We start from the raw sequence: 15,478 nt of genomic DNA, 5'->3' as shown, positions 1-15,478 counted from the left end.
GGTACCAAGACCATAAGAACAAAGGATTCTCACTCATTTAAAACCCCCACCCCCACCCTCTCTCCTTGTATGTTTGCATATTGACGCTTTCAATGTTTGTGTTCCTCTTTTTTTCCCTGTAATTCTCAATTGACAAAATCCTCAACATTAGTGTTTTAAATAAAATGCCACTAAAAATTAAACAACATATGTAATAGCCATAAAGTTAAGAAACGTGTTACACTTTTATATTTTGGTAATGAGTTGTCTACTTTGAACACTATTTGAGTTAGTCGATTGAAGTAGTTGATTAGAGGAATTAATTGGCGTGAAAGCCTAACAAAAATAGATGGAACGGGCCTGAAAAAGCCATTATGGCTTGTTAGCAATTAGGTATTAGACGATTTTGAAGATCGGCCTTCCTTAGTCATATAGAAAATAGGTAAGGAGTCAGGATTGAATGAACATATATCCCAAGATTCTTTAATCTTAGATTTTTAAGTCAAAGTATTTTCATTGGAGTGACAATTTTATAAAATTTCTTTTGTACTTTTGTTATCTCTTAATTACAACTCTGTAACATAAACTATGTTTTTAAAGCCTTCCAATAGTAAAAATCGCTTTCAAAAGGGTAGAGATGCATTCCAAATCGAATGAACTTTGACTTTTTTAAAGTCAATCTATTACTAGTATTTGTCTAATGCAAATTTAGTTGAACAGAGTACAACTGATTCAGAAAAAAGCCTTTTTTAAAGTCAATTAGGATGAACTTGACTTTTTTTTAAAGTCAATTTATTATTAGTATTTGTATAATGCAATTTTATTAACGCATGGCATGTTGTGGATAAATTATGTTTAACTAGTTGGTTAAAATTAAAAGCAAACTAGCACGGTACCCGCGCAACACAGCACAGGTCGTGGCGGTAACAGTATGGTGGTGAAAGAGATTGTTGGTGGTGTAGGCGACGTCAAGTGATGTAGATATTTAATGTAAAAGTAATTGATTTAAAAGGTTAATGGGAATATATTTTAAAAGATAAAATATTGGTAGTGTAATTTAATCATTAATGTTATTTTAGATAATTTCCCAATGTAACATTTAAAAAGAGAGTTATTTTTTTTTATTAGATAGTATAAAAGTATAGATTAAATGTATAGGGGAATTAGGATTAAAAAATGGGAGTATTTTGAGTATAAAAAATATTGAATTTTCTAAAATAGAAAATTTAATATGTTTTATAAGGGATTATAAATAGATGGATATATTGGCATGAATCTTCTTGGTGAGTATGACTCTAGTTGACAAATCTTCTACTTGTGTATAGAATTATCAAAGAAATAGGATAGCATCTTCTTTCTTTACACAAAATAAAATGTGAATATGATAATTAATCACTTATTGCATCCCGTACGATGACTGTATGAACATCCATTAGAAGTAAAGTTGTTATACCACTTGCAGTGATTAGGTATATTAGTGGATAAGAAATTATAATTATTAGAGATTTCACATTGTTTAATGATTTTTCTAAAAATAATGAGGTAACAAAGAAAATAACTATTCAACAAACATATGGGTATTAATATTTGTTAAAAATAAAAGTAATTACTTATCCGATGTTGAACACCCTACCTCCATTTTATATGCGTAGATAGATACTCGTAACTGTTACTTTCCATTAAAAAGAAATTTCATTGAAAAAAATGAATTGTCATTTTGTAGTGACACTGACACTGGAACATGTTAATAAAATAGGACCCATTAAAAATAATGGTCAACCATAGAAAGAAATGGTCAACCATATATCTATGTCCAGTTAATAAAATAGGAACCTGTTCGTAATGACAGTGAGACCATGACACTTAATATGATATAGGGCTAGCATAGAAAGAAATGGTCAATCATATATCAATGTCCAGTTCACAGGAATGCTCCTATCTATCTGAGTCCCCACTGCATATATACCCAAAGTCACAAATTTCAACCACACAAACTACTTAGCAAAGTAACCATGCATTTACACATACTAGTTGCAGTAGTATCAGTAGTAGCAATATTGACATCTTTAGGGAAAGCAAGTGCTCAAGAGAGGCCATATTGTGAAACGTCGTGTGGTAATGTGAATATAACATTTCCTTTTGGTTCAGGTCCAGGATGCTACCACGGTCCTGAGTTCCTTGTAACCTGTGACAGGACCCATAGTGAAGGGCCTACACTTTTCTTAAGAGCAAGCGAAATTAGTATTACAAATTTGTCAATAAGCACAGGCGAGATTGAAGTTACGTCGTATGTTGCTCATGATTGTTACGATAGCAATGGGTTAAGAGACGAGAACACATCCAATGATCCGTCTTTCACGTTGATGTATTTCCAAGTATCAACCAAGAACAGGTTTGTCGCCATTGGGTGTGACACCGACGCGTATATCCTAGGATTAAGTGGGGGTGAATATTATGGTACTGGATGCATGTCTGTTTGTGATAACAACAGCGGTATCACAAATGGATCTTGCTCCGGGGTTGGGTGTTGTGAAGTGAAAATCCCAGAAGGAATGGGCGCTTTTAACTTGTCCCTGGGTAGCTTCTTTAACCATACCAATATATTAAAGTTTAACCCTTGTAGCCATGCTTTTGTTGTTAACCAAGAGTACAATCACTTCAACTTTTCCTCCACCAATCTGATCGATTTTGGAAGTATAGAGAAGATGCCCATGTTACTTGATTGGGCAATCGGTAATGAAACTTGTGACATAGCAAGTAAAGACACACAAAACTTCCTATGTAAAGGAAACAGTGAATGCGATCAAAAATATGCTGGTTCTGGATATCGATGTCGTTGCCTTGAAGGTTATCAAGGAAACCCTTATATTAAAGATAGCTGCACAAGTAAGTTCAGTTCTAATTTATAATTCCAACCCCCTTGCTTAATTTGCAGTAGAATTCTGTTACGACCCTACATTGGCCAAGTGTGGGATTGGTTGGTGATTAATAAGCGTAGGTGTTTCCTCCTCCTTTGGGCTAGCTTTTAGGAGTGAGTTCTAACCTATCTTATGGTTTGATGCGATATTAATTTTTGTATTGTACACAGATATTAATGAGTGTCTGGACAGAAATCATGTTTGCCTGCATAAATGCGTTGATACTGTAGGAAATTATACATGTTCTTGTCGAAGAGGATACTCTGGAGATGGCAGGAAAGATGGATCTGGTTGCACTGTAAAGCAATCTTTAGTTATAATGATTGCCGTGTGTAAGTATATATGTACAGTTGATTCCGTCCTCAAATTTCAAGTATATCTATGTATTTTTTAAAAGCGTCAAAAACCTGTCTTTGAATTAGTAAAGAAAAAAAGCACAAAGGGACTGGGATTTTGCCTTCATATGGATCGGTATAAAGAGTCTCTTTGAAGACAGATTGATCGATTAGTGTACTAGTCTTTCAAATAGGCCTATATATCTAACAAACTATTCAAAATGAGCATTTAATATATCATCCATATACTGTACACTTTTCCGATTATATTGGACCTATTGGTAGCTAGCAATAAGTTAATGTTAGGCCTGTGCTCAACTTCTCATTATAGGTAGCTTGATTGCTTTCATACTTCTGCTTATACTTGTCACCTGGGTGTATGTGGGAGTCAAGAAGCATAAGGTTATGATGCTCAGGGAAAAATTCTTTAAGCAAAATGGTGGAATTATGTTGCAGCAACGTATTTCTAAAGATGGGGGTTCTCATGACCGGTTCAGATTATTCACTATGAAAGACCTTAACAAGGCGACTGACAACTATGATGAGAGCAAGATTATCGGTAAGGGTGGCTATGGCACAGTTTATAAAGGAATTCTATCTGATAATAAAATAGTTGCCATAAAGAAGTCCAAATTGTTAGATCAAACCAAAACCCAGATAGAGCAATTTATAAATGAAGTTGTTATCCTTTCCCAAATCAATCATAGAAATGTGGTGAAGCTGATTGGATGCTGTTTGGAAGCAGAAATCCCTTTATTGGTTTACGAGTTCATTCCAAATGGTACTCTGTCTGATCATATCCACGAAGAAAGCAAGTCAGTGGCTGTTACTTGGGACATCCGGCTGAGAATAGCAACAGAGACAGCTGGAGCACTTTCATATTTACACTATGCAGCGTCTGTCCCAATCGTTCATCGAGATATCAAGACTAATAATATACTTTTAGATGATAGTTATGTAGCAAAAGTGGCTGATTTTGGAGCATCTAAACTAATTCCCGTGGATCAGATTGAGTTGGAAACATTGGTGCGGGGAACACTAGGTTACTTAGATCCCGAATACTTGCAGACGAGTCAACTGACTGATAAGAGCGATGTTTATAGTTTCGGGGTAGTACTAGTAGAGCTTATAACTGGACAAAAAGCTCTTAACTTTGATAGGCCAGAGGAAGAGAGGAGCCTAGCTAAATACTTTTTATCTTCTTTAAAAAATGGGAGACTCTTCCAGGTTCTCGATCAACACTTGCAGCTAAAAGAACTCCCTAACGAGATAATCCAAGTTTCAAGAATTGCAGAAAGATGCTTACGTGTTAAAGGGGATGAAAGGCCTACTATGAAGGAAGTTGCGACAGAGCTGGAAGGAATAATGGCATCAGTGATACAAAAGCATCCTTGGGTGCAAAGTATTGAAAATGAAGAGGAAGGAGAGCATTTGCTTCAGCAATCAGCGAATTACTACGCATTCACAGATAGGGGCAGCGGAAGCTCAAGTACTTTTGATAGCATGAGCAAGCAAATTACTTTACCCGCAGCTAGTGGCAGGTGATCAGGATAGAGATCGGGTTGTATCCTCTATATAACGATGAAAAATAACTTGAAACTTTCGGATGTTTAGACTATCAGGGTGTTACATTGGTTGAAAGATCAAATTCTGTGTGCTCTCCTGATCTTTCACTGAAGTATCTATCTGTAGTAACATGTGGTTGTTTATTTGTATTTGAAGTACTTCGTGTGTATCTAGGGTTACAGGTACATATTCACACTTGTACCTTATTATAACCTCGTACCTTATTATAACCTCTTGAAATATAAGAAAAGCTAGCTATTTTATTGAACAGGTTTGTTTGTTGATTAAAAAATTTAGATGTATTCTATCTAGTGACATACTGACAACATAGAGAGTTCAAAGTTGATATTTATGGCAAACACAAGGAATGTAATATGTTTTTTACCGGTTTGACTAATGAACTAAAAGCTTCATACTACCATATTGATCCCCAAGAATTTCAAGAGGTGTAATGTGCTCTCACGAATCACGGTTCCTACTACACATTTATTTTATTTCTTTGAGCTCTAACCACAATCAAGGTGGCCTAGTGGTTTCAGTTTCTCACAAAATATCTCAACTTTGAACCTCCCGAGGTAAACATCTTGGGGGTATCACACGGTAATATACCCCAGTTAGTCTGTATATCTAAGTCAAATACTCGCTCTCTCCAAGTAACCTCAACAGTAACAACCTTCCTTCCCCATTATACATTAATGATAATTGTAGTAGTTCGTGTTGGAATAATGTTGTCTACGACCCACTGAGGCTACTGAGTTCAAAAGATGGCAGCAGGCCTCTTTCTATTGAGCCAAGAAAACTGCCCACTAGAAGAAATTAAGGCAGCCGACCTTAATTAAATTAGGCCTGGCTTAGCCGAAAAACAGAAACTGTTCACACAGGGCCTCTTTCATATCTCTTTGGGACGGCAGGGGCTGTTTCAGGCATAGTTGTCAAAGGCGAAAGTGAACTCAAAGCGCAATGATCCCAAATGGGGCCTAGGCGAGAGGCGCAAAAATGCACGAGCCCGAAATAAAAAGGCTCACAAGAGTATATAAAATTCAAGTGTCTGTAACAAATGATAATGATGAAAATTTCTGCTAAGAAGGTATAAACAAATAGCAAAAGAGTCTTAATAATATAAAAATAGAAAAAAACTTACAATTTAGTTAAATGAAAAATAGTATGATGAATGATGATAATGATATATACCATGTGATTTTTGGAACAAAGATTCTGTTGTGATATCCCTTATAATACAGGTGACTTGTGGAACAAAGGGTTTATTTATATGGAAAAGTGTAGACAGACGCTTCATATAATGGGCCTTGGGCCTAGGGTTTCAGGTGTTAAGGTTGGGCCTTGCCTGCCTTTTAGGCCTAGGCGCAAGAGGCGCTCGTCTTTGACAACTATGGTTTCAGGACTGTTTGGGACAGCAGTCCTTGCATGAAAATCAACAACAAATTGTTTGGGGGACTGTTTTGAAAGTAGGTGTAGGTCTAGTACCTTCAACCGAGTTTTATTCTTTCTTTTGTGCCAAGTATAAGAACGAGGAAGCAAGACGGCTAGTTCTTGAGGCATAAGTTATTCCAACCAAAAGAGCAGAAGAAGCGGAGGGGAAAGATTCATTAAGTAGGAGGCTTTGAACCATGTCACACTTAGCTAAAAAAAAAGACGTTAGAGGCAGGAGGCTCAGTTCTAGTTCTTTTTTATTTGGTTGGTGGTTAAGAAAGAATTAATTGGGCAGTGAAGGTCAGATCAAAATTTTCAGCACACCGTGCTGATGTTCATGATAAGAGGACGGCGTGTTGCATGAATACAGGCATTAAGGATCTGTCAAAGCAGGTGGCTTTGGATTCGTCTCGCTTAGGAAGGTGAAAGAAAATATCAGAAGTAGTTGGCTTGTTTTTTTGGTCGATGGAGATGTTTCTTTAAAGAAGCATGATCAGAAGAGGTGGAACATTTTAGGAATCAATATCCGGAAAATAACAAAGAACGGAACACTACATAAGACTACAACTCAGACGTTGATTGCAGAGTAGAGAGTACTAGAGTAGTGTGGATTCCTGGGTCATGTATTTCGGTGCTTCGTTTCACGCTACCCACAACAGGTTGAAGCGATACGGAATCTAAAAGTTGGATTTTGGAAAGGTAAGACTAGCGAACGATTAAGTTATTGATATGACGAGCAGGGTGACATAGGTTTGAAGACTCCGGCTGGTTCATGACTTTGAAGTGTGTCCAGGTTATTCCAAGTCTAACCAGTCGGTTTTGTCGGGCAGTTGGATGCATGGGCATAAGGTTAAATTCGGGAACGGGCAGTCGAAGGTTCTCAAGGGAAATCTAGTGATGGCTCGAGGTAAGAAACGGGGTTCGCATTATATGGTCAGTTTACCGTAGTTCAGAAGAAAAACAAAATTCGGTTCACATAATCTCGTGGGTAGAAAAAGGTTTGCTTTGCAGATGGCAAACCCATAGCTACAGGTCAAATTTAGGTTGAACGTGCTAGGAAAGGTTTAAAGTTGAACGTGCTAAGAACTTCCCGTGGGTTAAGAGAACTAGTATTCAAGCTGTTAAAGTCTCTCCAGTGATTATCTGCTTTATTCGGGGAGTGTTTGTTCTCAGCATGTTCCAAGTATCGGCAGTTGAGTCAGTGGGAGCCCGTAGGGACATAAAGCGAGTCAATTTTTCTGACTTATAGGTTGAAGCTCAGTAAGAGCTTTAACGGGTCTCCAGGTGAACTGATGAGAAGGCCGGAGGGGGAACTAGGGCGCATTGAACAAGAGGAGGGGTTCTTACTAATTGTACAAAAGAGATTGTAGATGGTGCAGTTTGAGGTCCGAAGACACCATAGTTGTCAAAAGCGAAGGCGACCTCAAAGCGCAAATAGGGCGAATGCGAGATGCGCAAAAAAAAAAGCGCACGCCCGGAAAAAAAAAACACTAAGTAAATAAATGTAAAACATTTATATATAGTGAAAAATCAGATGTCAATTCTAAAACCAAATATCATTCAAAAAATATAAACTTTTCAACCAAAAACTTCAAATTATTAGACTATCATAAACATATATAAAAAAACATAATTTTCTCCCCCCCCCCCCCCCCCCCCATTTTATATTTTCACTCCCTTATTTTATCTTGACTATTGTCACTCATTTTGGCCAGAAAACATTAGATCTAGCCACGATTTGGCTGGATCTTGAATGATTTGGTCGAATTTTGACACATTTGACCACCACAGCTGACCGTTGTTGACCGCCTTTTCATGTCGACTTGGGCCTAGGGTTTCAGGCGCGGGAGAGGCACTCGCCTTTGACAACACTGGAAGACACCAAGTGGGAAATTGTTGGAGTAATGTTGTCTACGGCCCACTGAGGCTATTGAGTTCAAAAGATGACAGCAGGCCTCTTTCTATTGAGCTAAGAAAACTGGCCCACTAAAAGGAATTAAGGCAACCAGTCTAAATTAAATTAGGCCTGGTTTTAGTAGTTACTTGGGGAACAAGAATTAAACCCTAATTGTATAGCCTATAAATATATATCTCTTCTACATGTAATTTTGGTGGAGGGTTTCAATGAAGAAAAACAAGTTGCCCCCCCAACAGTTTAGTGTGAGATACCACGTTAAATCTCCTTTGTCCTTTTTTGTTATACACTAGTTCTTGTGTGTGTGTACAGTTTTATTCCTAACAGTTTGAGTTTCATATATGCTTGAATTTAGTGATTTTCATTTGTTTATCTGTGTGTTTCGTATATGCTTGAATTTAGTGTGGATTCTTTGAGTTGTATATCTGTGTGTTTCGTGCTATTTGGAATAGGAGTTTGATCGTTTGTGGAGATTGAGTTTACTGTAAGGCGGTCATTAAGTATAAGCACACCAAAGTTTAACAGGTCATGAGCTATCTATGCAAGCTCTAAAGATTAATTTGGACAAGAGTTTTGGGCTTTTCTGCTGCATTCTTTGGGTTTTGTTACTTCTAAACTTTATTGAAAGCTTTCATAAGAGTTTATGGTTAGATCTTGACTATTCAAATGGGGTACAGCTGTACAAGTAGAGACGGCTGCTGTAAAGAGGCACGAACTAGCTATATTAAAGACAGCAACTACAAGAACGTACAAGGATTAACCGATCAAGCCCATGTCATTTGTTATGGTGGTCTATGTTTTTGTTGCTGAAGTATTGAGCAAATCCACACGTACAATATCTGTTTGACCCATTTCATTATTCTGTTATCTAAAGGTCCTTACATAGTATAGCCAAAAAAACATAGGTGCATACATTACATAGCCATCTGAGTAGGTTACTACATTACATAACCATTGGCATAGGTGGTTACATTCGTATGCCATTATCCCTATAAAGAACCATATAAAAGTAAAAAAAAAATAGTATATACAATGACAAAAATAGTAACTTACTGGAATTGCAAATATCCAGTCGCCATTTTCTTCTTTATAATCTAGTGCCATACCTAAGTTCTACACATTATTCAGGTAAACAAATGTTGCAACTATCTTGTGCCTCCCCATAAAACCCCTGCAATGCACTTCATAATACATCAAAATGACGTTCCTAGTGATATTCACAAGCATGGACAGGTTGCAAGTGTAGAATTAATTAAACCTGACGCAGGAACTGTATATGTTTACTGTTTAGATAACATCATAATGTTGATTTAATAGCCAAATTGTTGCATACAGTGTTGGAGTAGGTATGGCTGCCTAGATTTGTGACTCATAATCTCCATTTGTGAATCACCATTGAGATGTTTCATTAAACACTTGACTCAAATGGAAACCAATGGTTGGTATTGTATTGACAACAGGAATTTTACTATTGCCATCAGACCTAAAATGGGCGGCTTCAGTTGCCCTATTTACCCAACTTGTTGGCACTTTAGCTCAATGACCCAACTTTATCTCTATACGTTCCCACTTTTCATAAAACTATAAAAGTAAGGTAGAAGAGAAATCAATCAATTTCAACTACTCACATACATCAATTGTTCCAATCCAGTGAGAACACATTTAAAATGAGAACAGCGTCGAAACACTAAAAAACTTCATTTTGATGCATTATAAGTCTATATAACTAACATAATGTTTAACTAATTATCATTATTAAAGTGTTTAACACATGGATCGGTCAAAATCGAGAAATTCACGTTTTTTGGTTTGTGCATCCATCTTGGATGCATTATTCATCAAGACGGATGCATAAATTTAAAGGTAAATTTGACAGTTTTGACGGATCAATGTGTTGATAAACACTTAATAATGATAATTAGTTATACACTTAATTAGTTTTATGAACTTATAATGCACCAAAATGAAGTTTTTGAGTGTTCTCATGTTGTTCTCATTTTATAGGTGTTCTCACTGAAAAAACTACCCCATACATCAATATCTCTATATACTTAATTTCGTAACTTGTGTTGCTAATTTATTTATGGTCAAACGACACAAAAATGAACAAAATTAAGTGTTTTTAAATATTAAATGTTAACTTCTTTTATTTGATCAATAAAAGATATTCAACTTTCTAAAACTTCGAAGTAACTTTTTTTTAATCCCGGTTCTTTTTTTTAATCCCAATTCTCGTTAAGTTTTTTATACGTGACTTTTAACTTAATTAATTTACTAATTACATACATAGTATATAACCAACAATCATGTGATTCATGTCAAAGATATTTGACTCTATTAAAGTCTCTAGAAAATGAGACTCTAGTAAAGGTTCTTGATAAAAACATGCAGCGGAAGGAAGTTTCTCACGATATCATCCTAGTTTCAAGGCTTGCACAAAGATGCTTACACCTTAAAGAAGACGAAAGGCATATTATTAAGAAAGTGGCATTAGAGCTCGAAGGAATATAGGCATCAATGATTGACAAGCCTCCATGGATGAAAAGTACTTCAAATGAATAGGAAACTAAATCTTTGCTTAACGGACCAACCAAAGACTCTCAAGACACTAACAACCGATACAACCCCAATAGTGGTATAATTAAGCCTCAGATAATGCCAATGCTTAGTGGTAGATATAATTAGGGACTGGGATCTTTGGTTAACTTGTTGCGATTCGGAAAAACCAGCCAGAGCCAGGATACAACTTTCAATAAATCTATAAAACACTAAGTTTTAATTTACATAATTTGTTCTTTTTTTCCAATTAGGTGCAGTTTATAATAGTGCATTAAGATTGTAAACAAGTGTAGCTAGCGATAGTTTATAATAGTGCATTAAGATTGTAAACAAGTGTAGCTAGCGATAATTATATTCAAATCCTTTAATTAGTCGTGATGATATTGTTGGCTAGTAACGTCTTACATCTTTCATGCACATGAATAAGTTACCAGACAATCGTTTAGGATAAACTACTCTAAGAAAAGTAATTTAAGAACTAACATAACAAGAGTGACAAGATGGACGGGTTGGGCAATGGATAAACACAGAACTTGGTTAAAACAGGTCTTTTTCCAAATTCCAAATTACTTCAGGTAAGGTAGCAATTTGATCCATTCAATTATCAACGGGTCTGTTTGGTGTGTATAATTTTATTGTATTGCAATCTTCTATATTGTTTCAACAGAGATTTAGATTATTATGTTAATGACATTGGTTTGTAATCATAATTAACACAGAAGGAAGAGCTGGTCAACCCAACTGGTAGGTTTGAACTCCCACTAGAAGTGACTCACTTCAAACCCAACCCTCTGTGACCTATTACCCAACTACACCCACGAATCTTGCCACCTCTGATCTAAACCAGTTTATGGCTAAGAGAATATAAAAACTCACTTGTGAAGTGCATTGCAATAGTTATTTAAATCCTTGTTATCCATCTCAGTTGTCTGTGAACAAAAGCATCATGTTAATAGCATTATAAGTAGAAGTTCATTCATACATAAAATATCACAAGTAGTATCACCTTGAGTTTAAGTAGCTGATCAAAATAGCATTCGTCAACTTCCTTATATTCGGGTTTTTTAGATCCAATTTATTAATGGATATAACATGATTTTCAAAGTATTATAGGGACATCATGTCTTTCTCATGACACAGAGCTTTCATTTTACTTGTAAGAGTTGCTACCTCTGTTGACTTATCCTGTATTTTAGGATCAAATCCACCTTACAAAGGAAGCTTACTCAATCCTTCCACCTAAATACCCTACTCTTGAATATATATATAAAATTAGATCGGATTCCCATTAAGGCACAAAGCATGAGAAGAGTACAATAGTAGATTGTATCAAATTAGAAAACTGGCATGCCGGGCAGGTTCAGTAAAGGGTCAAAAACAGATATGAGGTTAACTCGGAGAATACTAGTACAGGTCAAAAAGTCATGTTGAGTTTACCACTTAACCCAGAATTTAATTATTTTCAAGTATAATTAACGGGATACTGACCATGTCTCCTTTAACCTTATCCTTTTTTAGATTCGCTTTTTTTATTTAACCTTGTCACCCGTTTGAGATCCAACACACAAAGCTAGTATACTCATTTATAGGGAAATGGCTTGAGATAGCAAAATCAATTGAAATAGTTATAACATATTATATATGTAACCCCATTAAGTAAAATGTCGTCAAGAGAAAAAAAAAATCGGAAATTATACCCAAAAAAAATAAAATTACTTTGTACATACCATGAATTATACTAAAATCATAGTACACATTTAAAATATATAGCAAACTTAAAATTAAATTGAATAAACAGAAGTCCCCCAATATGAAGAACGTATGATCAGTGATTTTGTTGGGTGGATGTTTGCTACTAATATTATTTTTATTATCATGTTCAAACCTAAATGGAATTATCAAAAAAAGAAAGATATATAAATCCCTACTACAGGTAATTACACACAAAGTAAAAAATAAGTATATAAATTGTAGACAAACCCTAGGCGGATGCATATTAACAACGAATAAACAAAAAAAGATAAACAAAAGTACAAGAAATAATCACATAATTCAGAAATAATAATATTTGGGGGTACCTGATGATTCCCGACAGAATAAATTCTTCGAAAAGGTTTGCGATTTTCGTAACAGATAGGAAGCAGTGTATGATTTTATCGATGAAAACAAATACAATGTGATTTATTAGCCCTTGTATTACGCGGGATATAATGGCGGTGGCGCGTGGGATTACGCGTTTTTTTAGCTTCTCAAATTAGGGTTTTTAATTAAGGAAAGATTATTACATCGAAAATGTGACTAAAGTAGAGATCCCTAAAGTTTTCAACTTTATTGGTAAAGTTTGAAGCATCTTGATTTTTGGATTGAAATCAAATGTCAATATTCAAAATTCATCTTTAAATCTTGACCTTAGATTTTAAATCAATGGCAACTTTACCAATAAAGTTGTAATTAACTTTAGGGAATCTCAATCCAATATGCAGTACCTATCTTAGGTAAAGCAAGAAGGATTATGTAAAATTCAAAGAGATGTTATGTAAAATTCAGGGGGCCTATATATGTTTATCAAATTGAAAGGTTTAATTTGTAAAAAATTTTAAAATATCAGTAGTACCTAAGCTTAGGTAAAGTCTCCAGTACGGATCATTTTTCCTTTTAATAATACTCCGTAATGTTTTCATACCATATCTCTTTCAACTAAAGAATGAATTTTTTAGCTATAACTTAAATTTAAATCCAAACTATATAATTCCTTCAGGAGAGAAATAATAAAGAGACTTAAATATAAATAAATGTAAAATAAGAACTAACGAATATCATTATAACAAGTTAACAACCATTTTTTCTTTAAAACTTGTAACAACTGCACTTTTAATATTATATATGTGCTAGTTAGGTTGTCTACGTTCCCGCAAGCCATAGTTGTACTTGAAGTTAGTAGGTAATGCCCCAAATTAGTAATCTAAAACTAATGATATGTATAAGAACTTCCTAATGAAGATACCTCGGAACAAAAATTTTTAGAGGTGGTCAATCGATACGATAATAATAACTTAAGACTCCCAAATTGAGATACCAATCAAAATTCCTATGGAATGCCCAACAAATCAAAAATAAAACCAAATCAAGAGGATATGATCATGATAAATAAAATTTTCAACTAAAAAATATAATTGGAAGAATTATGTACGTAAAAGCGTCGAAAACTTAATAAGTAAGCATATAAGCTTAAAAATTAGTACAAATTTACAAACAATGACCTATGTAACCAACTAAAAATACAAAAATATATCCATACACATAAATATACATGACTTATACACATATATACATATTCCTAACTAAAACAACCAAACACTTACATTTAACTAACTAAACACTTACAAAACAAATACATAATTAACATATACTTATACAACAACTTATACACTAATTATATAAAAAAAAAAAAACCCTTTCATTTGCCCCCTTTAGGCCGGCCTCCATACCCTCCCACACATACATTCCCTTTTCAAATTTTGCATGCCTTAAGTCTTGGAACTCACCACCAAAACACATACTACACACACTCACTAATCATTCCATCTCCTCCCAACATATTTCTCTCTCAAAAACTCTTCTTCTCTCCCTTTTCTCTCTTCATTTTCGGCAGCCAAGGAACAAGGAAAACACCAACAAAAATCAACCTTAATACTTGATAATAGTAAGGGTTTAAGTTAGGCTAAGCAAGGGTTGGATTAAGCTAGAGATTAAGGGTTATTTCAAGGCTAGATTGAGGGTATTTTTGGAGGGTATAGGCCACGAAAATCTACACCATTTTCATCATCTAAAAGTGTTCTTCAAGGGTATATATCTTCATCTCTTTATTAGATTAATCTTGTTCTTGTTTATATTAAAAAGGTTTTATCAAAAGATTGTGTTTTCTTCATGTTTTCTTTTGAATATACACTTGATGAGGGCAAAGTTGATAGGATCTTTCTTTCCATGCTCATGCATGTTGAATCCATGAAGAAAGATCCAAGGATTCAACTAGTTTAAGACCCAAAAGTGTGGATATAAGTTTAATAGTCTTTGATATGATTTTTCCTTTGAAAGATGGCTATATTCATACATATTATGAAGGTAATATTTCTGGAAATATTTATAAAAATATAGATTTTATTGATAAAGTGTTGGATCTATGAAAGTTAGCATCAAAAAGGTGGATATGTGTTGATTAGTTGTAAAGTAACTTTTTATATAAAAAGATGAACATGTTGTATAAATATTTGCATATATATTTCTGGAATATTTCATGAAAAATATATTTTTATGTTGATGGATTTTTGATGGTTAAAGCTTTATGTTAAAAAGTATTGATTTAAGTGCATATATGCTAGATTTAAGAAGGTTGGATTGTTGTTTGGATTATGAGATGAAGCTAGGCTTGTCATAAGTGAAAAATGTGTTAATATCAAGGTTAATATTCTGGAAAAATTATGGTAATAACAAAAATATGATTATGGAACCAAACAAGACAAAATAGGCTTGTTAAAATGCATTTTGAGCACACACATGCACCATAACTTTATGACCATGAAAATGTGATGAACATACTGGAAATATGACATATTAAAAGTATAAAACTCAAGTCATTTGATGCATGGCAAGAATAAGCTCAAAAATCGTCTTTTCGGGTCAAATAATCACCAACCGAAAGCACAAAATTTCACATAGCACACCACCACCACAATCACGACTTAGGACATCAAAATATTATGGACATTCTGGAAAAA

The 15,478-nt window shown here is 34.7% G+C and overlaps 1 protein-coding gene and 1 long non-coding RNA gene across 2 annotated transcripts; one reads left to right on the top strand and one right to left on the bottom strand.

The window, feature by feature from the left end:
• Positions 1-1,991: 1,991 nt before the first annotated feature.
• On the top strand, positions 1,992-4,967 carry LOC122585579 (putative wall-associated receptor kinase-like 16). Its single transcript, XM_043757705.1, has 3 exons — positions 1,992-2,865; positions 3,068-3,229; positions 3,564-4,967. The coding sequence occupies exons 1-3, from the start codon at positions 1,992-1,994 to the stop codon at positions 4,775-4,777; spliced, it is 2,250 nt and encodes a 749-aa protein (XP_043613640.1). The 3' UTR covers positions 4,778-4,967.
• Positions 4,968-11,520: 6,553 nt separating this feature from the next.
• On the bottom strand, positions 11,521-12,860 carry LOC122585580. Its single transcript, XR_006321733.1, has 3 exons — positions 12,782-12,860; positions 11,710-11,951; positions 11,521-11,632 (listed from the first exon to the last, which is right to left on the bottom strand). It is a non-coding gene; the product is annotated as an uncharacterized LOC122585580 (long non-coding RNA).
• Between the last annotated feature and the right edge of the window lie 2,618 nt (positions 12,861-15,478).

Source organism: Erigeron canadensis, chromosome 1 (genome assembly GCF_010389155.1).
Source record: "Erigeron canadensis isolate Cc75 chromosome 1, C_canadensis_v1, whole genome shotgun sequence".
NCBI classification, from domain to species: domain Eukaryota; kingdom Viridiplantae; phylum Streptophyta; class Magnoliopsida; order Asterales; family Asteraceae; genus Erigeron; species Erigeron canadensis.
The sequence above is the reverse complement of the archived record's forward strand: the minus strand, read 5'-3'. Positions and strand labels throughout refer to the sequence as shown.